The sequence below is a fragment of the Eschrichtius robustus genome, chromosome 1 (genome assembly GCF_028021215.1).
Source record: "Eschrichtius robustus isolate mEscRob2 chromosome 1, mEscRob2.pri, whole genome shotgun sequence".
NCBI classification, from domain to species: domain Eukaryota; kingdom Metazoa; phylum Chordata; class Mammalia; order Artiodactyla; family Eschrichtiidae; genus Eschrichtius; species Eschrichtius robustus.
Window position 1 is genome coordinate 28,626,935 of NC_090824.1, and position 27,123 is coordinate 28,654,057.

The following is a 27,123-nucleotide window of genomic DNA, read 5'->3' on the forward strand; positions in this document are numbered from 1 at the left end:
ATCTATATACTTACTCATAAAGATATAAATCCATGGTAACAACGGACATAACACTGATAACCTAAATTGTACTATATACATGGTTCCTATGGCCATCAAAACATATTAGATTGCTTAAGAAAACAACCTTGCTTCAGCATATATTATATATTTTTAAAAATTCCACTGACCCGCGCTTCCCTGGTGGCACAGCGGTTGAGAATCTGCCTGCCAATGCAGGGGACACAGGTTCGAGCCCTGGTCCGGGAAGATCCCACATGCCACAGAGCAACTAGGCCCGTGAGCCACAATTACTGAGCCTGCGCGTCTGGAGCCTGTGCTCCGCAACAAGAGAGGCCACGATAGTGAGAGCGAGGCCCGCGCACCGCGATGAAGAGTGGCCCCCGCTTGCCACAACTGGAGAAAGCCCTCGCACAGAAACGAAGACCCAACACAGCCATAAGTAAATAAATAAATAAATAAAATTAAAAAAAAAAAAAATTCCACTGACCCTACCATTGCTAGTACTAAATTATTTGTAAATTTGTTTTGATTTTATAGTTGATTAAAAGGTATAGGGGTTCAACACAGGAGGGATAAGGATTACCTAGCTTTTCGTTTGAGTATATTTAAAGTATTTATAATAAAAATAATTCACCAGTATGGGGTGGGGGGGGAGTGTCCAATGCAATGTCTTTCCTTCAAATGCAATTTACATGACACTAGAGTGAAAGGCACTGCTTTACTCAAAGGGAAGCTATTTTCAAGATAATTATGGGTCTCAGAGGAAATTTCTTCCCAGGCTTTCTTATATTAATTAAGATAAGAGATTAGAGATGCAATACCAAGCAGTCGCCTACATCACCCAAAGTCCTTTAATGTGGACAGTAATATTTGCTCATTTTTATTTTGTATCTTTACCCAGACAGACAAAATTTGTATTCTTATTTCCTTCTAAATAGAAAAATTACTAATTTAGCTCCATAAAAAATAAAAGAGATAATGATATTTAACTATCAGCAACAAAGGCCAGGCACATCAAATCCTATTTTCCACAAATCATAAATAAGGAATCTTGGCTCCGGATGAAGAGTTCATAACAACTAAATTTTACTGTGTGCATGGTTCCCTATGGCCACGAAAGCATATTAGACTGCTTAAAGGAACAATCTTGGTCTAGCACATATTATATTTTTTAGAAATCCACTGACCCTGCCACTGCTATTATTGAATATATTACCCCATAGTCAGCCTAAGGGTTAAAAAAAATGCAGGCAACACAAACCTTTGCAATGAACCAAAGCAAAGAACACAAGAAGCCCTGAAAAGTTCTGGGAATAAGTAACGAGAGAACGCCTAACAACAGCAAAGTAGATTTAGGACAACAGCAATCTCTATGACCATCCTGAGAACAACTCTCTTTCTGTTTTTAGCCACATAAATAAATCCTGGGAACTGAAGTTTGATAAACTGTATTCTTTTTCTACAGTACACTCAACATCATCCAGCAAATTATGCATTAACACTAAGGAGCTGAACAAGTTTAATAAAGAAGTTGAGATGTTTAAAAAAAAAAAACAACAACAAACCAAGGTCTCTTAAGAAGGAATCTAAATTCTGCCTCTGACTCGTTGGTTGAGACCTGGGCAAGCTATTCATCTTCTTGGCCCTGGGAAACTTATCTGAAATACAGAAATGAAATAGGTCTACCCTAAGATTATTTATATATCAGTCAATAGAAATAATTACAAAATTCTTCATAAACAAAGTTCTGCATAAGTGCTTAAGAAACAAGTAAATCTATCAAACGCTTAGTATACTATAAAAGGTTAAGAAATCTGCTTTTTGTTACTGAGTCCAAATTTCCTATAGAGCAGTGGTTTTCAAACTTTTTTGACTGCAACTCACAGTAAGATACATTTTCCATCATAACTCAGAGAATGAAACACACACAGAGATACACACAAATAACATATTTTCATAAAACAATAAAATACTAACATATACTAATCTCATGCACTTTGAATTTTTTTTTAAATGATAAGATCCATGAAAATGTTCTCACAGCTATTAACAGGTTATGTCTCACAGATTGAAAAACACTATAAAGTATTTTCAAGTGTCTAAAATACATATGTTTAACACAGAATCAGTCTTAAAATATAAAGCCATAGATATAAACCTGCTATAAGTATATATTACAAACAATCAGCAATTACCATTGATAAAAGTCTTGGTGAAATTGAGATTACTTAAACCTCAAACCTCCTTGTGGTCTGCAAAGGAAAATACTACACACTAGGCAAAGAAAGACAAAGTAGTTTTTCTAATTAACCAGTCTTTGGTCCCACACCCCAATGAAGAACTCTCATATACTAGACAGGAATTAGTGGTAACACCATTTCCCTAGAGTAGGTATGGCCTAAAACCAGTGCAGGCTACATGGAGAAATACCGGGAGGGAAAAACCAATCCAAAGTAAACTAAGCAAGCAAAAGGAGAACAGAGCTGATACAGGTCTCTTGCCTTAGTCCTGACTGCCATACAGAAGGGAGTGTATTCCAAACAGAAAGATGACCAGGGGCTTTTAATACTCTGCATCATGAAAGAAACAGAAGAGCATTGTGTCAACCTCCAAAAAGCAATGTGATTCCACCCTAGAATACAAAGCCCAGAATACCAGTATTGCTCTTATCCTCTTGAGGGAGGTAGAAAATGCCTTGACCTTGACCCGGTTTTGGAAAGAAGGGGAAGACTGAGGGAGGCTTGAGAAAAAAGAGGGAAGAAACTGAGGAACACTGTGCTCCCCCAATTGGTCACTATTCACAAAGGTTAAAATAAAGCACATAATTTCAACCAAGAGGACTAGTCTCTCTTACCATGGGCCAATCTGCTTCTCAGCTCCCCCAACTTCTACCTGTGGCTGACCACAGATACAGACAGGAACAAAACTCAGTAATACTTAAAAAATGAAAACAAAATTCTACTAATGTTAGTGAATTCCAAAGACCAAAAATTAAAATTTAAAAAAGAGCAGTTTAAGTTCTGGCATAAAATGGTAGTGAAAGGAATAGAAAAACCAAGTAATTTTTTAATATCGTATCTAGTATATGATATAGCATGAGAGTTAATTAAATTCTAATGATAAAGTGGTAACGGGTACTGATAAAAGACATTTGGAATATAGAACTGTGAAGCCAGAATGAATCTCAGAAACCGTAGCATTCATCCTGGGCCTTCCCTCTTCTCTTCCCAGGATCTTCTGGGGTGCTCCATTCCTACAGCCCTGATTTTTATTCCAGTCACCTCTCCATTTCTCTGCAATCCTTCAGAGACAAATTTAAGCCAATGATCTTCCTGCTGCCAAATTTAATGGATACTTTGCTGCCCTCATCTTACTTGACCTTTGCAAGGGACAGCTATTATTTTTGACTGTTCCACATTCATTCCGCCGTTTGGGTGACAGGATGCACATTTTGTTTGGGGATCTGTCCCTCCCCCACTGGATATATTCTTAGTGCGATTATAGATTAAGGTGTTCTTTTCTATCCTGACCAACTGTTGGACACTCAACCCATGATGAACAAATCAGATACTTTTCCTCAGAACGTGAATTCTAAAAGAAGTAACTAAGGTGAAAACTGCTGTAGCAGCCCATTCACTCCAGTACTGCAATTAGCAGCCTCCCCCTGGGGCTGCTCAGATTCCTGTCCTTTTCAAAGCCACGGCCTTCAGCATTTCCTTTGATCCTGTCAGCTGCCCACATCCTTGTCATAAATTCCTCTTCTCCTCAAGTAAATTGGTCATTTGCAACCAGAGTCATAACTGATATTTTCCCTTAGAAGCACTGCCTCCTTCCTCAAACACTTTACTTACTCTCTTTTGCTTCTAAGATACTTCTTCCTTATTTTAATCCTACCTCATTGGCCATTCCTCCAGTTTCCTTCGATAACTCCTATATTCCTCCTCCACTCATCCTCTAAATATTAATGTTCTTCAGGATAGTTTGCAGCCAGGCCCTCTTCTCTTGCTAGACTCTCTTCCTAGTGTGAACTCATGGCTTTAAATGATACGGTCTCCAAAATTTTTATCTATAGCCCAGATATCTCCTCTGAGCTGCAAATTTGTACATAGGATTGCTTATTTGACATCTCTACCTCATGTTTTGATATCTCAAATTTAACATGTTCAAAATGAATTCTCTCCCAAGCCTATTTCCCATCCTCCCCTGCCAGCCCCTCTGACCACAACCCTCCGCTCAAGGGAGGATCACCATTCACCCCATTTAGAAGTCACTTTTATTACTTTCTTTCCTTTGTTCCCAGTATCCAGTCCAGCTGCAAGTCTGGACCTGATTCTATCTCCAAAAGAGATCGCAAATCCATGTACTTCTATATCTACTGCCACTACTCTACTCCAGGCCACCATCAACCTTGCCTTAAAGTACTGTTACTGTCTCCTAACTGGTCTCCCTACTTCTATACTTTGCCTCCTTCCATTCTGTTCTCTTCACATCACTTAATACCATCTTAAAATGTGAATTTTCGCATTTTTTTTCCTATCCTGGCCTATAAGGACCTATGTGATCCATTCCTTCCTCTCCAAAAACATTCCAGAGTTGTGCTCTATTACTTGCTCACCAAGCTCCAGCCAGATGACTTTCCCTTAGTTCCTTGAACATGTTAAGCTCTTTCCTATGTTAGGGATTTGCACACATCATTTCCTCTACTTAGGAATGCTTTCTCTTCCATTGGTTAGCTCTTTTTCATTCTTCAGGGCTCTATTTAACTATCAACTCATGCAAAAAGGATCTGCCTGATAACCTTATCCAAAGAAGGTTCCTCATACCCCCACTTTTATTTTCTATCTCTGCTGTCTCCATTACAGCACTTACCACAATTTCTAATTCTTTTGTTTTGATACAGAATTCACTTTTTGTCTGGCTACCCCCTAAATTGTAAGCTCCATAAACAAGGGCAAGAACTAGCCTGCCTTGTTCACTACTATAACTCCCAGAACCCAGAACCCATCACCTAGTGCCTGGCAAAGTATTGTAGGTAATTCATAAGGAATTTAGGTCTCCAAGAGTCATTTCTGATACTGTGAAGCTCTGAGATTGTCTTTACTATGAGTTTAAAGGGCTTTTATACAAACTTCCTGTAAGCAGCTAGTAGGCACTGAACAAATATTTGTATAATGAATGTATGACTCCGTGAATGATACCCAAATTTTTGTCTCTATTTCTGACCTCTCTCTATACTCCAAACTTTCATTTCTAACTGCTTGCTAGGTATCCCCATGTGGATACCTACCTCAATTTTAACAATGTCCAAAATCCAGACTGTCACCTTCCCCACCAAACCTGTTCTTCTTCCTGTATTATCCATTTCAGTTATTGCCCAATTGTTCTCCCACTCAGCTACAAATTCTAGGTCTTGAACAATCTCTCTCATCCTCCATATTTAAATAATCCCAGTGGTTCTGATTCCTCCAAACTTACTCCTACCATAATGCCCTGTTTAGGTTTTTCATTATCTTTCAACTACACCATGAAAATAGGCTTCTAACTGGCCACCTTGCCCTTAAAATTCCCCTTTCCATTCCATCTTTTATGCAGCCACTCGAGCTATCTTTCCAAAACACAGAAATGCTTACGTCACTTCCCATACCCAAAGTTCAGTGCTTCAGAATTAATAGTCGAATCCCTAAGTATGGCGTTTTAAATATTCAACAATGTGTCCTCAAATACTGTTCCAACTGCAGCATCCACTATATACCTCAATGAACCCTTTTCTCCAGTACACACTAGACTGGCTACTAAATGAACACTCCAACCTATTTTAGTGCTCAAGGTCCCTTTCCCTTGTGATAGTTCTTCAGTAATAAGACCCTCCAGTAATAAAACTCTCCAATCCAGCTGTGATCTTCTGAAATCCTTTCCAGTCTTTAAAATCCAACTCATACGCCATCCTCCATGAAGACCCCTTTCCCTCCAGTCAGAACAAATCTGTCCTTCCCTTGGTGTTCTCACAGCACAGTTTAACCTCTCTTTAGCAATTATTTCAGCTTGCCTTGGGAGTTAGTTGTCTACCTGCATATTCTTCTCACTGGTTAAGGTTCAATGAATTTATTCATCCTTCTCCTTTCTCCACTGATGTTTTGCACAAACTAAGCATTCAGGAAATATTTACTGAATGAATAGGTAACCCGCTTCATTTACAGAGGAAAAAAAAAGTCCAAAGCTGGAGATTAACTTGCCAAAAATTAGACCTCTACTTAGATGTAAAACTTAAAAAACTAGAACCTAAATCTTTTGACTGCGAGTTTAGTTGACCTTGTCTCACACGAAGATAACACAAAGTGGAATTTCTCACTCCCTAACAATAACAAAATGCCCCTGGCTTTATTTTTAAATGTTTCTTTTATTCTCTTTGCAAATACGCTGCGTTGGTCCTTGTGCCAAAGTGAGGAAGAAATACAAATTCTTAAGTTCCAAGTTAATAATATTTAACTGCCAAATGGTTCCTAAATGCATTTCAGAGCCTCATGAGCAAGTGAGATAAACTTTAATAAACTAACTGAATTCTTTTCTCTGAAGAAACTTCAACCTGCGAAATGCGTAAGGCTGTAGACTCTCACAGCCCACACCCTCGCCTTGAAATGACACGCGAAGGAGAAACCAGTGGCCCAGACCCTCCGAGTCGGCAGCCTTCCTTCTTCTAGACCGAGAAAGTAAGTGGACGTATGAAAGAAGACGGTAGATCTGGGCTGAAATGTCCAGGTCAGAGTCGCCTTGGCATCCTCGTTCCCCCATTACAACAGCCTAGTGAAGGGCCCCAAGGTCCGCAGGCAGGCCTCGCGGAGGGTGCAGTCTGGGAGCCCCCGCCGCGGGGACTCGTTGACTCTAGCTTTCTCCAGGTTGGTCTTGTCCCCATGCCCCTGGCCCCGAAACCAAGCGAAGGAGCCGAAACGTCTGCCCCAAAAGCCCGCGAGGAGAAGAGCCGAAGCCGTAGGGCTTCAGACCTGCCGCTCCAGATCCGGGTGGGGTGCCCCGGGGCGGTTTCCCTGTCCTCTCCGGGGGCAAACTCGGCCCGAGCCCCCGAGGAGCCAGCACTGGCTCCCTCCCTCTCGGGGACCACCTAGCCGAGCAGGTCGGTCAGGCCCACCCCGGAGCTCACCTTTCCGTCCCGGGCAGCCGTCCGTCCGTCAGTCGGTCCCGAATTCTGTCCACACAGAGCGTCTTCCGGCTCCCGCCGGAAGCAGCTCGAGCGCGGGACAGGAAGTTTGGCCGCCCCCCCACACACACACACCCACTCGCTCGCCTCCGAGCCGGGCTGCTGCAGTCCCGCAGGAGGTTCCGGCCCGGGGGCCGCTGGCCTGCGCGGGCCAGGCAGGCTTGGCTCGGAGAGGGAAGGCACTGCGATCTCCTGCCTCCCACTCATTCCCTCTCGGCCTTTGTAGCTCCGTGGTCTGCGAAGCCCGAAAAACGGGGTCAGTCAAGTCTAGGCGTGACGTCACTGCTTCCCTGCTGCAGTGGATGGGGTAGTTATCTCCTGTCAGCTGAGATCAGTAAATGTTGCAATGGAGGCAAGCGAGAAAGAAAAGATCACTACTTAAACATTTACCAAAGTTCTTAGTGAAGAGGACCTCGAAGCTTCACTGCCCGAGAAAGGAACTTGCAGAATCTAGTTCTGCATTGCATACCAGGTGGGGTAAGAATTGAGACTCCGGTGTAGAACTTTTTTTTGGAAGGTGAAGTCCCTAGAGTCTGGGTTCCGTCAGTACAGTAGAATGTGAAGAGCTCTCCGATGTCCACACCGGTGCTAGAACACTTGAGTTTCAGGCCAGATGCCGCAACTTGTTAGAGCTTTACGTGTTTGACTGACTTTGTGAAATTACTAATTTTTTAATACTTGCTGCGTGCCAAAGGATGAAGGAGGGACTGAGCTAAGATAGTGGCAGTGGGAATTAAAGGTGTTTTGTTTTGTTTTTTAATAGATTTATTTAATTTATTTATTTATTTATTTTGGCTGCGTTGCTGCGCGTGGGCTTTCTCTAGTTGTGGCAAGCGGGGGCTCCTCTTCCTTGCGGTGCGCGGGCTTCTCATTGCGGTGGCTTCTATTGTTGCAGAGCACGGACTCTACGCCTGCGGGCTTCAGTAGTTGTGGCACGTGGGCTCAGTAGCTGTGGCTCGAGGGCTCTAGAGTGCAGGCTCAGTAGTTGTGGCGCACGGGCTTAGTTGCTCCGCGGCATGTGGGAACTTCCTGGACCAGGGCTCGAGCCCGTGTTCCCTACATTGGCAGGCGTTTTCTTAACCACTGCACCACCAGGGAGGCCCTAAAGGTGTTTTCTAAGAAGGGCATTTTCAAGGACAGAGACAAGTTTGAAGAAACCAGGGAAGTAGTTCAGTACACAAACGATGGTGATTTGAAAACAAAGAAGCAACATGTTTCAGAGAAAGATAATTCCTCTTTAGATAAGCCGAGTTTATCTATTCCAGGTGCCTATGGGATATTTACTTGGAGGTAAAGGTCCCTACCTAGCTCAAGAGGTCAGAAATAAGATACAGATTTGGGAGTTATCAACACACAGACAAGAGATGAAGCTCTCTCTGGAAAAGTATATAAAACAAGAAAGAAGCGAAGGCCACTGAGGTCAACTGGAGTGACTGATTACTAACACAGTTCGAATCTACACAAAAGTATATTGCAATTTGTAAACAGCTAACCATAAGCCAGCACAACACTCAGAAAATATCCTCAATTTTACTGTATTAAAGGGTTGATTACAATTAATAAAACAAATGCTCTTATTTAGAGGTACATTAATAGGTCTTGAACAGCCATGTTTATGACCATTTGTTACTTCGCTCAGTCAGTTCTGTCATTTTCTGAAGCTGTATTTGTTGTTTAAATCTTTTTCATCACTTAAAACTTGAATTGATGTCTATATCTATTTGCCCTTGAAATCTCTGTAACTATTTGACAGTATGTGCCTGCTAACCTAAAATAAACATAGGCTTTTATCAATATATATTTGAGTTTTTAGGCTATACTGTGAACTACTTGGCAAAACACATATCCTCTGTAGTAAATCTAGTCCCTCCATCAACCTAACCAACCTCAGTTATTTAACTTCTCATACTACTCCCAACACAAAGCCTCTGCTCTCCTACCCCAAAAACTGTCCCACAAGCTCTGAATTCCCCCAAACCCCTACACACACACAGACCCTGCAATTAAGTCCCTCTTCCATCTATAATATGGAAAGACCATCCCAATTTATTCTTCAAGCTTCAGTTCAAGAATTACGTAAAGCATGTCCAGTTCAATATTTACTAAGTGCCTTCTCAAGTATTCTATTTTAAATACAACTTATGAAGTTAATAAAAGTTATTAATTTAAAAAATATTTTGTATGATTAAACAGTTACATCAAATCTCCAGTGGTTTCAGAATATCTGATATAAATTTCATGTAATATTAGTTTTAGCAAAAGAAGGAAAAATAGGTCATGTTGACTTCAATCTATTATTGTAAATAATCATATTGGATGAAGAATACATATACGATATTGAAGATATAGGAAAGAATTATGCAGCTAAGAAAATATCACCTATGATCACATTTAAATCAAAAGCTATCTGTACTCTTAAGGGTTTTTTTTAATGTATCTTGAAATCTTTGTGCAAAACGGAAAGCAATCCATGTATTTCATAATGAAGATGTTTATAGAGATAACAAAGAGGTTTCTTCTGAAATGCAAACTATCTGCTTTCCAATGTTACCTCCTGTCATCATGGACTGGAATGCAGCTGGAAAGAAAAAAAAACTAGGTTATCTGAAAACATAAATGTCACCATCATACATGTTTATCAGTAGGTCAGACACATACAATTAATTTGAATAATTTCTTCAATGATTTTAAGTACAGAAGGAAACTGTCATGAAAAGAAACCTCAAGTAAAACACTGGCAAAGTTACAGGACAAACTAACCCAATTAACATCTTAAAAATGTGTTTTTACCCAAACTAGAAATTATTAATTGGTGTCCACATCCATGTTCACTGTTACAGAGTCTGAAGACTAGAGGCAAATAAATATGAGGATAAATGTCAGCAATAACAATTTTTAAATAATTTAAAAATATTAGAAATCTAGTCATAAAGTTTTACTAAGTAAGTGAAATATACATCTCCAAATATATTAAATTTTTTTCTCAAAAAGGAAAAATTATCAGTTTAATCCTCTTTATTTGAAACAAAAGAGAGTGTGGAAATCTGTGTATGTTAGTAAAAAAAAAACAACCCCCAAATATTGAAAACTTGCTTCATGTAATCTTATGATGGCTTAGAACCATTCAATCTGAAAAAGTTACCTAGAGGCTAAATGAGTTTGACAATTCTTACATTTTTTTTTCATAAGTTATTTACAAAACCAAAGAAACACTTACTTTTACAATTTGAAATGAGAAAACAATGGCTCTTAAATACCACTAAGTTGAACTTCATGAAGTTTGATTAAGACTTTACAGGAAAGAAATGATTTAAAAAGAAAAAAACAACAGAGAAGTAGAATTAAAAGAAAAAAGAGAGTATTTGTGCTGAACTCATGTGTATAATAAAATCTACATTCATCTTACCTCCCATGTTTTCCAATCCATTTATCATAGTCTCTTTAATCTGTAAATCAAATTAGGTATATTTTATATTCTTTAGACTTCAGTGTTTCTATTTAACAGTTTTCAGTTTTGCAAAAGGCAGCAATACTATTTAGCATTTTCTGTCTAAAAAGAGAGATTCTTCTTTTTGTGTAGGTAGTCCAGAGAAGTATCCTATCAATTCATTTTTTTAAGTACAATCCTATTTTCCCATTGTCTAATCTTAAGTTTGTAATATCACATGCTATACACCTTCTTTTCAAAAAACAAAGTATATAAGCACACACACATACAACTTTGCCTATCATTTTCACGTTTCAAGAACATCCTAGGTCAGGGTCTCTGGACCTCAGATTGATAATTCCTGACTTTCAGCCATAGCCAAGAGATCTATCAGAATGTCCAGGGAGGGCAGGAAACATGTATGGTGGTGGAGAGGTACTAGGAGGTGCTTATAAGATTTTCGAGAAAGCACAGCTTCTAACACATAGTAGCGTTCCATAAATATTTGTTAATGAATATTACAATTTGGAAAAAACAAAAACCTATTGATCTTGTAATATAGTCTAAGAAAAGTAAACATTAATAAAATTTTAGATAAAGGGACTAATGAGAGAGTTTCTCAATCAGGAGAGTTATCCTCACTCAGGAGGTAAAGTTTATTTATAATGTTCAGTATACTTTTCTTTTGTAGAAATATTTATTATGAAACTAATATTAAATTCAAATAATACAAAAGTATATCAAGTAGCAGGAAGAATAATACTGATAAAGAACAGAAGCAAGTTCTACCTTTAGCTTTCCTTCTTTAAACCACTGACTCAGCTGGAGAATGCCAGACTCAAATTTGTCCTTAAAATTTAACACCAGAAATCTTTCTCTGTAGTGGGGAAGAAAAGGATAATGATCAGAGACTAGGGAGGGAGTGAGAAAGCCCAAATCAAATCATTCCAGAACTCTAAAATTTGTTAATCTTTCAAACATTAGGACTTAAGCACACAGAGTCTGGTCAGATATAGCTTTAGGTGTAGTTACAAGCGTTAAGTATAATGGACTTCTATTGTATTGTCTGCCCAGCATCCACAATCCCATTTGGTAGTAACACTGTGATTTTACTTTGTGGGTGACATCCTTTCCCCACCCTCATGTGACGAAAGAAAGCCAGGCCAGTCTGAGCCATTAAGTATCAGCTTGGAGATGTAATAAAACTGCAAGAAGAGAGCTGTTCTCTTTTTTGCTTGGATTGCTAATCTGGTAAAATATAAGAGTAAAGATAACAGTCATCCTCCTGCTGCTGCAAGAGGAGAGCCTGCGAGGGAGCCAAGACAATCCAGAAGAAAGCACAGCCCAGGGGTGAAGAAAAACTGAGTCATGGGACCTCCCTGGTGGCGCAGTGGTTAAGACTCCACCTGCCAATGCAGGGGACACGGGTTCGAGCCCTGGTCCGGGAGGATCCCACGTGCCGTGGAGCAACTGAGCCCGTGCGCCACAACTACTGAACCTGTGCTCTAGAGCCCACGAGCCACAACTACTGAAGCCTGTGCACCTAGAGCCCATGCTCCGTAGCAAGAGAAGCCACCGCAATGAGAGGCCCGTGCACCGCAACGAAGAGTAGCCCCCACTCGCCTCAACTAGAGAAAGCCCACGCGCAGCAACAAAGATCCAACACAGCCAAAAGTAAGAATTAAAAAAAAAAAAAACTTGAGTCATGACACCACTATGCAAACCTTTTATCCAGCCAAATCTAAGCCAGTACTAATATTGAACTTCTTAGATACATGAGCCAATAAATTTCCTTCACACTTAAGCCAATATGAGTTGAATTTCTAACACTCGCAAAAAAGATTTGCAAAAGATTGATTGAACAGATGCATTTTTCAAAAAGTTTTCTGCCAGGGACCTAATTAACCAAAACCTAAATGACCACCTTAAAATGTACATTTTCAAGTTTTATTTAATAAGAAAAATTATATATGAAGAACAACATATTTTGTATACATCCATGATCTTTAAACCCCTTGAATCTGGTAATAAGGGGAAAGCGTAGAACACACCTTGTGATGTTTCTTTCTTTCCGGATTGCTTCTACAGCAGAGGGTAGTAGAGGAGGATAAGGCACATCTTTGTTGTACTGAGAAATTTGACCACATAGGATGATGTGGCTGTCCTGATTCATCTGTTCAGAGAAAATTGATGATTATAACCTAAGATATACACCTTCCCTATGTTTGCTAATTTTATGGCTGCCTCAATGAAAGCCTCCTTGACTGTAATATTTAATCTTTTTTTTTTTTTTTTCAAATGGCCACACCACTCGGTTTGTGGTATCTTAGTTCCCCGACCAGGGATTGAACCTGTGCCCTGGGCAGTGAAAGCACGCAGTCCTAACAACTGGACCACCTCCAGGGAATTCCCTATAGTATTTAATACTATAATGCCAATTATAATTGGCATTATAGTATTATATAATTAGTATTATATAATTATAATGCCAATTAATTGATTTTGTTTTGAAGACTTACCCATTATATGTATTAGAGAGCTTTAATTAGCTAGAAAATAAGTCTACTCCAAAGGAACACAGCGGTAAATAAGAGTTTGGTAATCAGCAAAAGAATTGCATTAGTTCTCATTGTCATCATTGATGCTATTTTTGTTATTATTGGTAAAGTATTTCTTAGAATTTAAATAATTTAACCTCAATTGAAAACAATTTTACATATAGTAAAGGACAATGCAGTGTTAACAGCTAATGTTGATAAATTGTAACACTGTCAATTAAAATATGTAAATACCTGCAATCTGAAAATCCTTTCCTTACCCAAAGTCATGGCTGTAAGTTGGTTGATGTAAGTTGGTTGATGGTTAGAAGTGAGTTAAAGGTCAGAATTTCATTTGAATAATACAACTGTATTTTTTCACAAAAATAAATTACAGGTGAAAATATAACATTGCTAGCAAAGAACTGAAATTGATGCTCACAGTGCAAATCTACAAACAAATGGAAGTAGCCTCAGCAAGCTCTTCTGTATCACTTACAATACTGACCATCATGTTTTTCACCATAAACCCTACAATTTTATAAAGTTTTTTTTTCTCTCTCAGTATCAGGTTAAAAGATATCACATCAAATAAACTGTAGTATTCAAATTTATAACAAACAAATCAGAAAACAACCTGACTTATCACTGTATCGCTGATGTCACCGCCAACATTGTCAAAGTAAACATCCACTCCAGAGGGGCATAATTCACGGAGTTGTTCTGCCACACTCCCCTCTTTATAATTAATTGCAGCATCAAAGCCCAGTTCTGAGGTCAAAAGGAGGCACTTCTCAGGTGTTCCACAAATTCCCACAACTCTGGAACAGCCCATCAAATGGCCAATCTAGAGGGGAAATTTTTGAAAATTAAACAACTTTCTACTGTCACAATTTAAATGTAAAAATGTGAAAGTATGAAAGTTAATACAAGTACATATATGAAAGTGTTCGTCACAACTGAGGTTAGATTATAAGGCTTTTAGCTAAAAGTAATTTGAGACCAAAAGAACTGAGAACAGATATAATGGCATTCTTTAAAAAATTAAGATTGAATAAAATTAGAGTTAGTTTGAATGTTAAAATCTCGCAATTTAAAGATGATGTCATAAAAGGAATAGTCAGACTCAAAATATCTCTATCTTGCAATTCAATATTTTTCAGGCCTGTGAGCAACTAAAATCACTATTAAGATAAAATGTTTTGTTTCAATGGTTTCACACTATAAAGGCTATTATTCATAAAACAATGTACTTTATAAATTTCTATCATAATATTTACTATACTTCTAGAACCCAATAAGTGCTTTCTTATTTGAAGATGATTTTTTTAAAATATAAATTTGTTTTTTAATTCATGTAATTCCAGACAGGTACTCTGTGATTTTCTTCTTCATATTGATTAGAGCAATGCTCTAGCATTTACCATGCCATTTTTGGTTAAAAGAGAACAAAATACAAAAATCTATAACATTTTTCATATTGTTAAGAAGAGAGTCTAAGCATGCAATAACATCATTTCTACCAAAAATGTGTAAAATACTCATATTATAAATTTGTTCAATTTTATATTTTAAATTATATACACATATCCAGAGATTGTTATGACTAGTTTTTTAGAAAATCAGATTATTCTCCAAAAGTTTACCTGCCCAGCTAAGGATCCACAAGCACCAGCAGCCCCACTAACAACCATTGTCTGATTAGATCCAGCAGTTATATGACCTTTTTCCTGTATCCCAATCAAGGAAGTCAAACCAGGCATCCCTATAGCTCCAAGAAAGTATGAAAGGTGTCCATCCACAAGCTGTGGGTCTACCTAAAAAACATATACATACCTTTTAAAAATAATACTAGGAATTTCCGTTTTAAGTCAACAGGGTAGAGACAACCTGTTAAGTACTGTATTGTGTCCCCCCCAAATTCATATATTGAAGACCTAACTCTTAGTGTGAGTATATTTGGAGATAGGGCCTTTAAGGAGATAAGGTTAAATGACGTCATAAAGGTGGGGCCCTAATCTGATAGGACTTATGTCCTTAAAAGAGGAAGAGGCACCAGAGATCTCTTTCTATGCAGGTGCACAGAGGAAAGGCTGGATACTGTGTGAGGACACAGTGAGAAGGCAGCCATCTTTAAGCCAGGAAGAGAGGCTTCACAGGAAACCAAATGTTCCAGCACCTTGACCTCAGACTTCTAGACTCCAGAACTGTGAGAAAATAAATTTCAGTCTATGGTATTTTGTAATGGCAGTTCAAGTGGACTAATAAACAACCCAACATAGTTTCAAGAACAGTAAACCATTCTTCAGTCTTGTTAAAATTCTATAATTTACTTGTACAAAGTAAAAAAAAAAAAAAAAAAAAATTACTTCTCTTTATAGTAAAAAAAAACCTACAAAACCTTTAAAAAAGAATTGCCACATAAGAGATACCAAACGTTCTTTCTTGTCAATGTCCCAAATATTTCAAAAGAGAGGAAACACTTAACAGGAAAACACTAGGCAAAACTGGAAGGTTTAAAAATCTCTGAGCGGGCTTCCCTGGTGGCGCAGTGGTTGAGAATCCGCCTGCCAATGCGGGGGACACGGGTTCAAGCCCTGGTCTGGGAAGATCCCACATGCCGCGGAGCAACTAGGCCCGTGAGCCACAATTACTGAGCCTGCGCGTCTGGAGCCTGTGCTCCGCAACAAGAGAGGCCGCGATAATGAGAGGCTCGCGCACCGTGATGAAGAGTGGCCCCCACTTGCCGCAACTAGAGAAAGCCCTCGCACAGAAACGAAGACCCAACACAGCCATAAATAAATAAATAAATAAAAATTTAAAAAAAAAAATCTCTGAGCAATTCCAGAGTAAACATTTATCTATATAAAAATGAGCTCAAACTCTTAACAGTTCTCATTACTGATGCTTAAAATGGTCCATGGAAATGTAAGGAAGGTGTGATACAATTTCTTCTAGCTTAATTACAGAATTAAATGAGGTCTCTGTCAGCTTTTTAGCATTTTACATTTATATGTTTACCAGGCCCAATCAATAGTTAATTATACTTCTCTCACATTTTCTGTGCCTGTTTTCTTATCTGTAACATTAGGGAGAATTGAAAAAAAATTATATAGAAAGACTCCCTACCATAAAGGTTTTATAATCGTTTTTAAGGAATTGAATAATTTTGGTAAAAACTCAATAAACCACCAAAAGTAATCAAGATTCGCCACCTTGCTCTGCCACAAAGAAAGAAAATGGCAGTTTGTAATCAGCAGTTTTAAATGGCTATCAGTTAAGTCTGGTGTGTGAATAAAGGTAATGGAGATATTAAAGTCTATAATATACAGAAAGGTCTACCGTACACTACACAGAAATGTATCCTGTAGTTAATAGTCATTTATTAGTAAAGCCAGTATAAAAACATTGTGAGATAAGTTTGCTTTTAGCAAAGATCATTTTTCTATCCCTTCTGAATTCCTCTTCCTCATTTCTAATACCTACTCCCCAAACATTTTAAGCTTTCTCCAGTTGCTCAATTTCCCACTATAGCACAATGACAGGGAAAACTAGAAAGTGCTGAATGTTTCTCTTTCACTTCCTGCTATGAAATTTCTAGTTAAATATATTTTACTAGTACCATTAAGTTGGCAAATGATTGTGTAATGTCTCCCGCATCTCATTTTATCTTAACAGCCATCTTTAACTGATTATAATAATTTGTAATCATAAAAAATACTAAAATTTTATAAAGCTTTTTACAAAGCCTTAATCACATTTATCATAGCTAAATTTAATTTAATTTTCACATTCACTTGTGAGGTAGCTATTGTTTTCATTTTGCACATGAGGAAACTGAGGTTCAGAGATATAAGGTAACTTCCTTGATGACAAATATTAGGCTGAATTACATGAGGCTGCCAGTTTTTGTAGGTCAAAACAGACAAATAGGGCTTCCCTGGTGGCGCAGTGGTTGAGAATCTGCCTGCCAACGCAGGGGACACGGGTTCGAGCCCTGGTCTGGGAAGATCCCACATGCCACGGAGCAACTGGACCCGTGAGCCACAACTACTGAGCCTGCGCGTCTGGAGCCTGTGATCCGCAACAAGAGAGGCCGCGATAGTGAGAGGCCCGCGCACCGCGATGAAGAGTGGCCCCCGCTTGCCGCAACTAGAGAAAGCCCTCGCACAGAAATGAAGACCCAACACAGCCATAAATAAATAAACAAATACTTAAAAAAAAAAAAAAAACAGACAAATATTGGTAATTCCACATGGTTCAGCCTAACAGTAGAAACCGAACTCAAGATTTCTGACACAAGATGGAATTTCAAACACAAACCAAATGAATTTCTTAAGTCAAGTGGTAATTTCTCAGGAAACTTTAAAGCATACAACTATAAGGGGCCTTCTAGTTCTTAGTATAAAACATTTATGTAAAATTTGAGAAATTAAATATGGAAAACAACATCATTCATTGGCAATCTAAGAACTGTCATACATAGTTACAACCAACAGTGGAAGAGGAATAAAAGGCTTTCCATATTCTGACAGCTATCTAAAAAGAAAACATGTGCTTTTATTTTTTCCCTGATAACAAACAGAACTGAGCACCAAATGCATAAAGAAGGAATTACAGGGGGGAAAAAATCAGATACTTTATATTATACATCACCTTTTCAAGGATATTTCCATCTAGAATAACCTTGGTTTGCCAGGGCCAATAGAAAGAAGTCACAAAATCGCCTTTAGTAAAATTTGTGTGTTTGCTTTCTTCTATAATCCCAATACCTCCACCATCAACCACCTGAGACAGCTGCCAAGGTGATATATAGTCACTGCCAGTGTCTTCATTCATTCTACAACGCTAAGAAAAGAAAACATAGATTAGGATAATTCTCTCTGATAATACTGAAACAGTTTACTAATTTACCCAGTGACTAAAAGAAAGTATGTAATAAGTAATGTTAAGTACAGTGTTAGCCAAACAAAACTTACCTTAATTTCTCTCTTCCTTTCAGTTATTTTTTATCCTGAAAAAAAAGTATCACCTCTCTAACAAGTAAAGAAGTGAAATTTAAAAGGAATTTAAGTATGTTCTAAAATTAGATTGTGGTGATAGTTCCACAACTTTGTGAATAGACTAAAAACCACTGAATTGTACACATTAAATGTGTAAACTGTATATGTGGATTATAGTTCAATAAAGCTGTTAAAATTCTTAATTACTTAAGAAATTTATGTAATATTATATACATTATGCTAGCAAAAATAATACAAGATACTGTGTCAATGGTTTCAATGGATTGTAGCAAATTAGGTACACTTACTGTTGCTGATAATATTATAAAACTGTCTATTTTTTTTTTAAACATCTTTATTGAAGTATAATTGCCTTACAATGGTGTGTTAGCTTCTGCTTTATAACAAAGTGAATCAGTTATACATATACAATATGTTCCCATTTCTCTTCCCTCTTGCATCTCCCTCCCTCCCACCCTCCCCATCCCACCCCTCTAGGTGGTCACAAAGCACCGAGCTGATCTCCCTGTGCTATGCGGCTGCTTCCCACTAGTTATCTATTTTACATTTGGTAGTGTATATATGTCCATGACACTCTTTTACCCTGTCACATCTCACCCCACCCCCTCCCCATATCCTCAAGTCCATTCTCTAGTAGGTCTGTGTCTTTATTCCCGTCTTGCCACTAGGTTCTTCATGGCCTCTTTTTTTTTTTTTTTTCCCTTAGATTCCGTATATATGTGTTAGCATACTGTATTTGTTTTTCTCTTTCTGACTTACTTCACTCTGTATGACAGACTCTAACTCCATCCACCTCATTACAAATACCTCCATTTCATTTCTTTTTATGGCTGAGTAATATTCCATTGTATATATGTGCCACATCTTCTTTATCCATTCATCTGTCGATGGACATTTATGTTGCTTCCGTGTCCTGGCTATTGTAAATAGAGCTGCAATGAACATTTTGGTACATGACCTTTTTGACCTATGGTTTTCTCAGGGTATATGCCCAGTATTGGGATTGCTGGGTCAAAACTGTCTATTTTTTTATAGAAAACAAACTAGTAACATATAGACCATAATACTGCTCATTTCTTCAGCCAAGCAATACTGCTTCCTCAATGGAAATAACCCAAAAGAAAAATGAAACAATTTTTATACAGTTATTCATCACAACTTCAGACCAAGCACTACAACATTCCCCCTAACCTCAGCTGGATGTTCTTTATTCCTCAAAGACATAATGTCACAATAGCACCACACCTTTCCATAGGACTAGGGCTAAAGATTTCTCTGGGAAGTAATCTAGGCTTTCTTCCTCTCTGTGGCTCACTCTTGCCTCTCTCATGAAGGCCAAGATGTACAAGCCTACAGTGTGGTCCAGGAGATGGAATAGATGGAAGGCTGCTTGATCAAGGGGCCCCCCATGGTCTGGTTCAGTTCACCAGGGGAAAAGACCACACAGGGAATTGAGGCAGAAGCTTCTATGGGAATACACTACACTTCTGCTTGTGTGCCCCTCCCATATATTCTTGAAAAGCAAGTGCAGCAGCCACTGGATACTGGCCACACCAAGAACCTGATTCTTAAGGCTAACAGAAAAAGTGGGAACGAGTAATTCCCCATAGGTAAGCGAATGATGTCAACACAAGAAAATGTTATACAACCACCAAAATAATAATATCTGGACTAGTTTTTCATATGAAGGTATGAATATAAAATCACAAATATGAAATCAAAATAGTATATACATATTAAATATAACCATGTAAAGTACAGTACATACATAGTGATTAAAATTACTTGTGAATTTGGAATGATATAAAATTTCAATAATTTAATGTTCATCAGATTTCATTTTTCTGTCCTTTTTTTTTTTTTTTTAGAACAGTGTCAAGTGAAAGCAACCAAAGTAATTTTCTTCCTTCCTTCCTTTAATACTTAATAAGCACTTACGCTTGTCACTGGAGATACAGTGATAAATAAGATCTTTGTCATAGTAAGCTTTTATTAGGGAAAATAAATATCTAATAACAACACAAATAATTATTAATTTAGGCTGAAGGTCAAGGTACTGTTTTGAGAAAATATAACAGAAAGGACTAGTCTGAGGGTTCAGAGTGTTTTTTTTTTTTTATAAATTTATTTATTCATTTATGTATTTTTGGCTGCGTTGGGTCTTCATTGCTGCACGCGGGCTTTCTCTAGTTGTGGCGAGCGGGGGCTACTCTTCGTTGCGGTGCACAGGCTTCTCATTGCGGTGGCTTCTCTTGTTGCAGAGCACGGGCTCTAGGCGTGCAGGCTCTAGTAGTTGCGGTATGCGGGCTCAGTAGTTGTGGCTCGCGGGCCCTAGAGGGCAGGCTCAGTAGTTGTGGTCCACGGGCTTAGTTGCTCCGCAGCATGTGGGATCTTCCCGGACCAGGGCTCAAACCCATGTCCCCTGCACTGGCAGGCGAATTCTTAACCACTGCGCCACCAGGGAAGTCCCTCAAATATTTATTAATCATGAGGCTTGCACAGTGAAATTCATATGCAACATGAAAAAATATGAAAATAAAATTATTTTCACTAAGTCACAAAATCCTGATTCTTACCATGTAAGGATCCACAGAAAGGTAAAGAGTTCTGACTTGTACTTGTCCTTCATTGATATTATCTGGTAAGTTTACTTCTTCTACTCGGAAATTTTCCGCCACTGGATTACCATTTTTTCCTAGAATATTAGGCAAAAATATAAAATCAAAAAGTCACTTTCCCATAGAATTATTTATTATTTTTAAAAGGTCACTCTAAGATGTAGAGCACTCCTGGAATACACACATGAATAAATCCACATTGTTTTGTAATTTTTCTGTAACTCAGCATAAATTCTTCAAATAGTTTCACTTGCTCTTGGTTTTTCCAAGAATTTCCTTTGGCATATTGCTGTCAATGTAAAAATTTCTTTTTTAAGGTGATTACAGGTAAATCACCTCATCTGTTATAAAATTATAGAAGGATTTCAAAAAGTGAAAAAGCACAGCCAGCTTTTTTTTTTAACTATGAAAATTAAAATTCACAAAGTAGCAGAAACACCACATTAGCCAAAGTAAACAGGTAAACTATCCTTCCTCATTTTAAGATGAAAAGAGAAACTTAAATGAATATAATTAAAACTTCATATTCATTGAATCATCAAATTTATAAGGTGAAAACGGAATGTAGACATTTTAATCTAATTGCTCACTTTACTAAAACTGAGAAAAGGTAAGTGTCTTTCCCAGGCCACATGCTAGGTAAGCACCAAAACCAAGGCAGCATGGGCCCAAACCTCTCAGGTTACTTCCATACCTACGCTTCTATGATTCAGGTTAGATGTCAGGTTAGATGACCTAGGATGACATAGGTCAGTGCTTTTCACATAAAACAGAAAAGCACATCTTAAGAATCAACGATACACATTATAAAGAAAAAACAAAAGCCACATATATTTGTAATATAACCTTCTAAAAATTATAATAATTTTAAAATACCTTATTTCCTCAACAAGTGGCCTTGATAAGTTATCATTTAAAAAAATGAATATTGGGACTTCCCTGGTGGTGCAGTGGTCAAGAGTCTGCCTGCCAATGCAGGAAACACAGGTTAGAGCCCTGGTCCGGGAAGATCCCACATGCCACGGAGCTACTAAGCCCGTGCACCACAACTACTGAAGCCCGCACACCTAGAGCCTGTGCTCCGCAACAAGAGAAGCCACAGCAATGAGAAGCCCGCACACCGCAACAAAGAGTAGCCCCCGCTCACCTCAACTAGAGAAAGCCTGCACACAGCAACGAAGACCCAACGCAGCCAAGAATGAATGAATGAATGAATAAATAAATAAAATTTTAAAATGAATATTATATTGTTTAAAGAGTTTCTTCTAATATCTCTACTAGTGTTAATATCTTCCTACCTAATTTACCACATTTACATCATATTATTACTTTTTGTTCCTCCATTTGCATTAATAATTATTAAAGACCACAGCTGTTCATTCATCACAGACAAATACATACCAGGTCGGGAATTCAATACCACTCTTTGTACAATCATCACCTTGTTTGCACAGTGGTCTCACAAGACTTCTGTATAAAATAACTCCTATAAACAGAAAAGTTTTAAATCACAAGTAAGTTATGAAATATTCAACAATTTAAAAGTTAAAAAAGAAAGTACATTTGTGTTTCTGAACAAGGAGAGGAAAAATCATATTTAGGATCCAAAAAAGATGTAGTCTCCTGTTAGAGTTTGCCTCCTAAAGCAAATATATGAAGAAAGACTAAATCTAATTAGAATATTTGGCTAATAAGAACAAATTCACTGAAGACTGAGTGGAACAAAATGTTTTCGGCCTCATAATTCAAGCACATTCATCTTCAAGCCATCATGGTTAAGGCTCCTACTGTAGCTTGATTAAAAGAAAACAATATGATATATTCCTCCAGAGTTAGCCAGTTAGTCTAGTAGCAAATAAAACACTAGCCGTTTAAATTGAGATGTAACCAAATTTTCAAAAGTTCTTTTATTTATTTATCAAAATGGAAATTTCTTAATAGTTCTGCTGATTATAAAAGTAATACATCAAAAGCATTTTAAAATCCTCACCTTCTAGGAAATTATGTAATATAGAATGGCCAAGTGAGTAAAAAAGGATCAATTTATTGTGGGTTTACAATCTGAGCTAATGAAAGAAGCAAAATAAAGTTCCAGTGCTAGCACTATCTGACTTGGGCATGCTTACTTTATCCATCACTAAAAATGAGAACAGACCGTTAGTGTTATTCTTTACCAAGGACTGTTGTGCTATGAAACATATATATATATATATATATATATATTTATTTAGTATTTAACAATATTTTATATATATTTCATTTACTCTAACAATCCTATTAAATATTTTATTATTATCCCCAATTTATAGATGAGGAAGTGTGCCTTAAAGGGTTTAAGCACTTTCGTAAGGTGGCGGAGTTGAGATTCAAACCCAAGCTGTCTGACATTCCAATCACTTAACTACTACATAAAAATTTCCATCCTATATGTCTAAGTTGTTTGATTTTTAAGTTACTAAGCAAATATTATCCTTTTTAAAATTATTTACTAGTTGTCTTCTCTCATTAGATATTTTATTTCATCCTCTTTAGTACCTAATAACATTGAGAAGCCCAAGAACAACAATTATATCAATGACAATTTTTTTACAATTGCAACATATTTTTTATTAAATTATAGTTGATTTACATTATTATATTAGTTTCAGGTGTAGAGCATAGTGATTCAACATTTTTACAGCTTATACTCCACTAAAAGTTATTACAAGATAGTGGCTATAATTCCCCATGCTATACAATATATCCTTGTTGCTTATCAACAGTTGCAATATATTTAGCTCTTAGCATCATTTCTAAGTTTATACAGCAGCACACTTAGACATCTGACAACCATCTGTAGATCCATTTGATATTTAATAATGCTTGCCTTGTATCACTGGGTAATTTCATTTACCCATGACTCTACTCCTAATCTAGTTTCTAAATTTGCAGGACTCTTGAATTTCTTCATATTTCTCTATATCCCATATAGTACCTGAGTTTCTTATATAGACCTGAGATTTATGTATACTTCTCAGAAAAATGTTAAATAATCATCATGGGGTATTTTTCAAATCTTGCTTAACATAGTATTTATATGGAGATAACTTATGGAGAACTTTCACACAGATTTATTTATTTCTTAAAACAAAGTATATAGGTAATATCCTTATTTTACAACGGAAACTGAGGTACAGTTTGTACCCAAGATCACATAGCAGTTAAGCAGAGGAGTCAGGACTGAAACATAAATCTCCTCATCCCAGATCTCACTTGTCCTCACTCTTTCCACTATTGCCCCCCAATCACCTCCAAACACGGTTTGCACGTATATAGCCACATAATAATGTTCAACTCTTCTGTAGGTACCCTTTTCTAGAGGAGAGGAATTCTGCTCCTAATTAAGAACTAAATGTCTGATGTTAGTGGCATTCCATAAAATAGACTGAAGAACATGGATATTCATCCTATTTGCTTCCTTACTTTTTATAATGTATATATTTATAATCTCACTGGTTGTGACCTTAATGGCTGGTTGCTCCCAATATCCACTCTGTCCTTTCGGACACAATGTTGCCAGCTAAGGACTGTGTTCCCCAGCTTCCCATTAAAACAAAATCCCAGACATCATCCTATTTCATTCAAAAATCCCTCAGTTATGCATCTCTAATAACAGGTTGTTTTAAACATAAACACTATGCCATTAACATAACAGAATTAATAGTCCAGGTAATTCCTTGACATTATCTAATACCTAGTGCACATTCAAATTCCGTCCTTTTACAGTTGGTTCGTTAGAATCAAGGTCCATATACTGTATTTTTGAGTCTCCCCTTTTTTATTTTATGTCACTGGTTGTTGAAAAAACATGTTTCTTCATTCCTTTGTCTGTTGAATGACCTCTGACTGCATCCTCATAGTGTCTTTTTTTTTTTTTTGGCTGAGCAGCATACAGGATCTTAGTTCCCTGACCAGGGATGGAATCCATGTCCCCGGCAGTGGAAGCACGTAGTCTTAACCACTGGACCGCCAGGGAAATCCCTATTTTTATTTATTTTTTCTCATAATGTCATTTACTTCATTCTTCTATCTCCCCTCTTATCCTTCACAGGTAGTTAGATCTAGAGGTTTGATTAGATGCAGGTTCAGACTTTTTAGGTAAGAATCTTTAAAGGTGGTGCTGTGTGCATCCTATTTCATCACAGCGAGAAGTCCATAATGTCTTGTAGGGCTAAATGTATTTTTTTAAAGAAAATCTCCTATTGAATCACCATGGGTGTAAATTACATAGGGTTAATAGGCAAAGTTTTCCAAATTGATGCTGGATCCAAAGATAACTGACCTTAAGTGGTGATTAACAGCACCAAGATGGCTAAATTTTCAAAGGAGTCTTTCCAAATGAAGTTTCATATTTGCCACCCTTTTCCCTAATTACTTTCAATGTATGCTTTATTACTTGAAATTATGCACACTGTAGATTTGTCCAAATACTGCTTATCAGCATGAAAAGTACACTATTAAAGTTTTCTCCCTCTGTATCAAATTAGAAAGTTTTCAACTATCAAACACTACAATTAACTAATGTAGGATAATCGTGCAATATCCCTCCATAGCACAACAAACAACACATTTAAAACATAAAGAAATTTAGTCACAAAATGAAAATATACAATATGATACACCAGCTCTAGATCTGAAAGAGGTGTGGTGGTGGTGGTGTTATTCATCCCAAATGGGAGGGAAAAAAAAACTCAAGTCCTTATTGACTGACATCAAGCAGACCATATTTGCCCGTAGGTTCCAAATTGGTGGTAAGCAATATTCCAAAATAATACCAGATCAATGATCAACTGAAAAATTCTAGTGCCAGTCAAAAAGAGTGTGTTATCTGAATGTCTACCTTGCAGCTTAATATAAGGGGTAGGGCACCCAACTAGGAAAAGCAGAGTACATGTCCTGCTTCTAATCACGCGGGATCTTGGGAAAGTTCCTTCTCTCAGCCTGTTTCCTGAATGTTCCTAAGTGCCAGGAACTGGGCTAAAGATTTAATAGCCATTGTCTCCTTTAACCCCTCCACCCAACAACACTCTGAGGATGGTACTGTCACTGTTCCCATTTTATAGAGGAGGAAAACGAGGCACAGAGAGGTTGAATAACTTGCCCATGGTCGCACAACTGGTAATGACTGCACTAGAACCCTACAGGCAAACACAACACACACCACTGCCATAACATGAGCTTCCTAACATCTTTAAAAAACAAAACAAAACTTCTCTACCCTGATCTTGCTCAATTATTCTGCCACAAATGACTGTTGCCCACGGCCTTATTACAAAACGTGTAAATCTCTGGGATTTCCTCCACTTTTTCTGGACGGTCGCTCTCCTTTCCTTTGAGACTTCTGTTTTTTTCCTTCTTTTCCCCTAGTATGTGGGGATTCCTGCATGGCTCTTCCATTTCTCAGTGGCTTCACCTTCTATGGCTCCTACTACCAACCACTCATACGTAAATTACTAAAAATCTGCGTCTACAACCCAGAATTTCAGACTGACTTCCCAGAATGTAAACACCAAGATAGGGACTCGTGCCTGTTTAGTTCAGTGATTTATGTTCACCCCCTATGCCTGGCACATGGTAGGTGCCCATTAAATATGTGTTAAATGAACATCCCAAGGACACCTTAAACACAATTATGTCCAAACTTGAGGTTGCTTACCACCAATTCTTAAAAAAAAAAAAAAAAAAAAAAGCCCTGCTTCTGCTTCTTCTCGAGCATTCCCTATCCCAGTGACGTAGGCAATAATGCTAGCGTCGCCAGCAGCTCCAGGAGGAAGCCGGGAGGTCACCCTGGTTCCTTGATCCTCCCTCACCTGAAGTACCCGACCCAGCCTCGGGCTCCCCAGCCCTAATAGGTCCTACCGGCGGAGCCCCGCGTTTCACTCACCGCCGAGGAGCTCAGGAGGAAATCTCGCGCGGTTTGCAGAGCTTGCGAGGGGTCGCCGCGAGACCTCTGCCGTCCGACCTCAGTACGCAGGCGCACGACTAGACCTCGTCTCCTCACCCCCTCCCCTCCCAGGGGCGGGCTTTTGAAGTTTAGGCTACAGACCTGCCTGCGTCACAGCGTTTCCGTGGAAGGTTGGGAAGGTGCGGAGATTTAAAGACTAGTCACATATATGGGCAAAGTGTATTAATAAGTTAACCGGGATTGGTGGCCTATGACTGCCCCTACTACCTGGACCCAAAGAACAAATCGTTCAACCTTGACCAGTGAGTTCACTTCTAGCAGTACTTTGAAGGAATTTTGTTTTATGGATTTCTCCCTGAG

General features: G+C 38.0%; 2 protein-coding genes across 6 annotated transcripts in view; both read right to left on the minus strand.

Annotated features, from left to right (window-relative positions):
- ZNF410 (zinc finger protein 410) overlaps positions 1-7,228 on the minus strand; it is a 39,085-nt gene extending 31,857 nt beyond the window's left edge. For all 3 annotated transcript variants that reach the window (XM_068542778.1, XM_068542788.1, XM_068542770.1), the window contains exon 1: positions 7,157-7,228. The gene's annotated coding sequence lies outside the window, so the exon portion shown is untranslated. The remainder of the gene's footprint in view (positions 1-7,156) is intronic.
- Positions 7,229-9,623: 2,395 nt separating this feature from the next.
- Positions 9,624-26,923, minus strand: PTGR2 (prostaglandin reductase 2). 3 transcript variants are annotated; one of them, XM_068542901.1, is made up of 10 exons: positions 26,743-26,923; positions 22,221-22,305; positions 20,778-20,896; positions 17,834-18,025; positions 14,824-14,994; positions 13,815-14,024; positions 12,692-12,813; positions 11,430-11,517; positions 10,620-10,659; positions 9,624-9,791 (listed from the first exon to the last, which is right to left on the minus strand). In XM_068542901.1, exons 2-10 carry the CDS (start codon positions 22,255-22,257, stop codon positions 9,706-9,708), a joined length of 1,065 nt encoding a protein of 354 aa, XP_068399002.1. In that variant the 5' UTR covers positions 22,258-22,305; positions 26,743-26,923; the 3' UTR covers positions 9,624-9,705. The 3 variants fall into 3 exon arrangements, with proteins under 3 accessions (XP_068399002.1, XP_068399021.1, XP_068399011.1); XM_068542920.1 differs by lacking the exon at positions 26,743-26,923 and adding an exon at positions 26,718-26,736; XM_068542910.1 differs by lacking the exon at positions 26,743-26,923 and adding an exon at positions 26,669-26,734.
- Positions 26,924-27,123: the final 200 nt, after the last annotated feature.

Coding starts and splice junctions, on each gene's coding strand:
- PTGR2 (XM_068542901.1), bottom strand. CDS start 22,257: ATGATTGTACAAAGAGTGGTATTGAATTCCCGACCTG. Junction 14,995..17,833: donor ATGGAAATATCCTTGAAAAG/GTGATGTATAAT, acceptor TATGTTTTTTAG/GTAGACCCACAGCTTGTGGA. Junction 11,518..12,691: donor AAAGAAAGAAACATCACAAG/GTGTGTTCTACG, acceptor TCCCCACTACAG/AGAAAGATTTCTGGTGTTAA.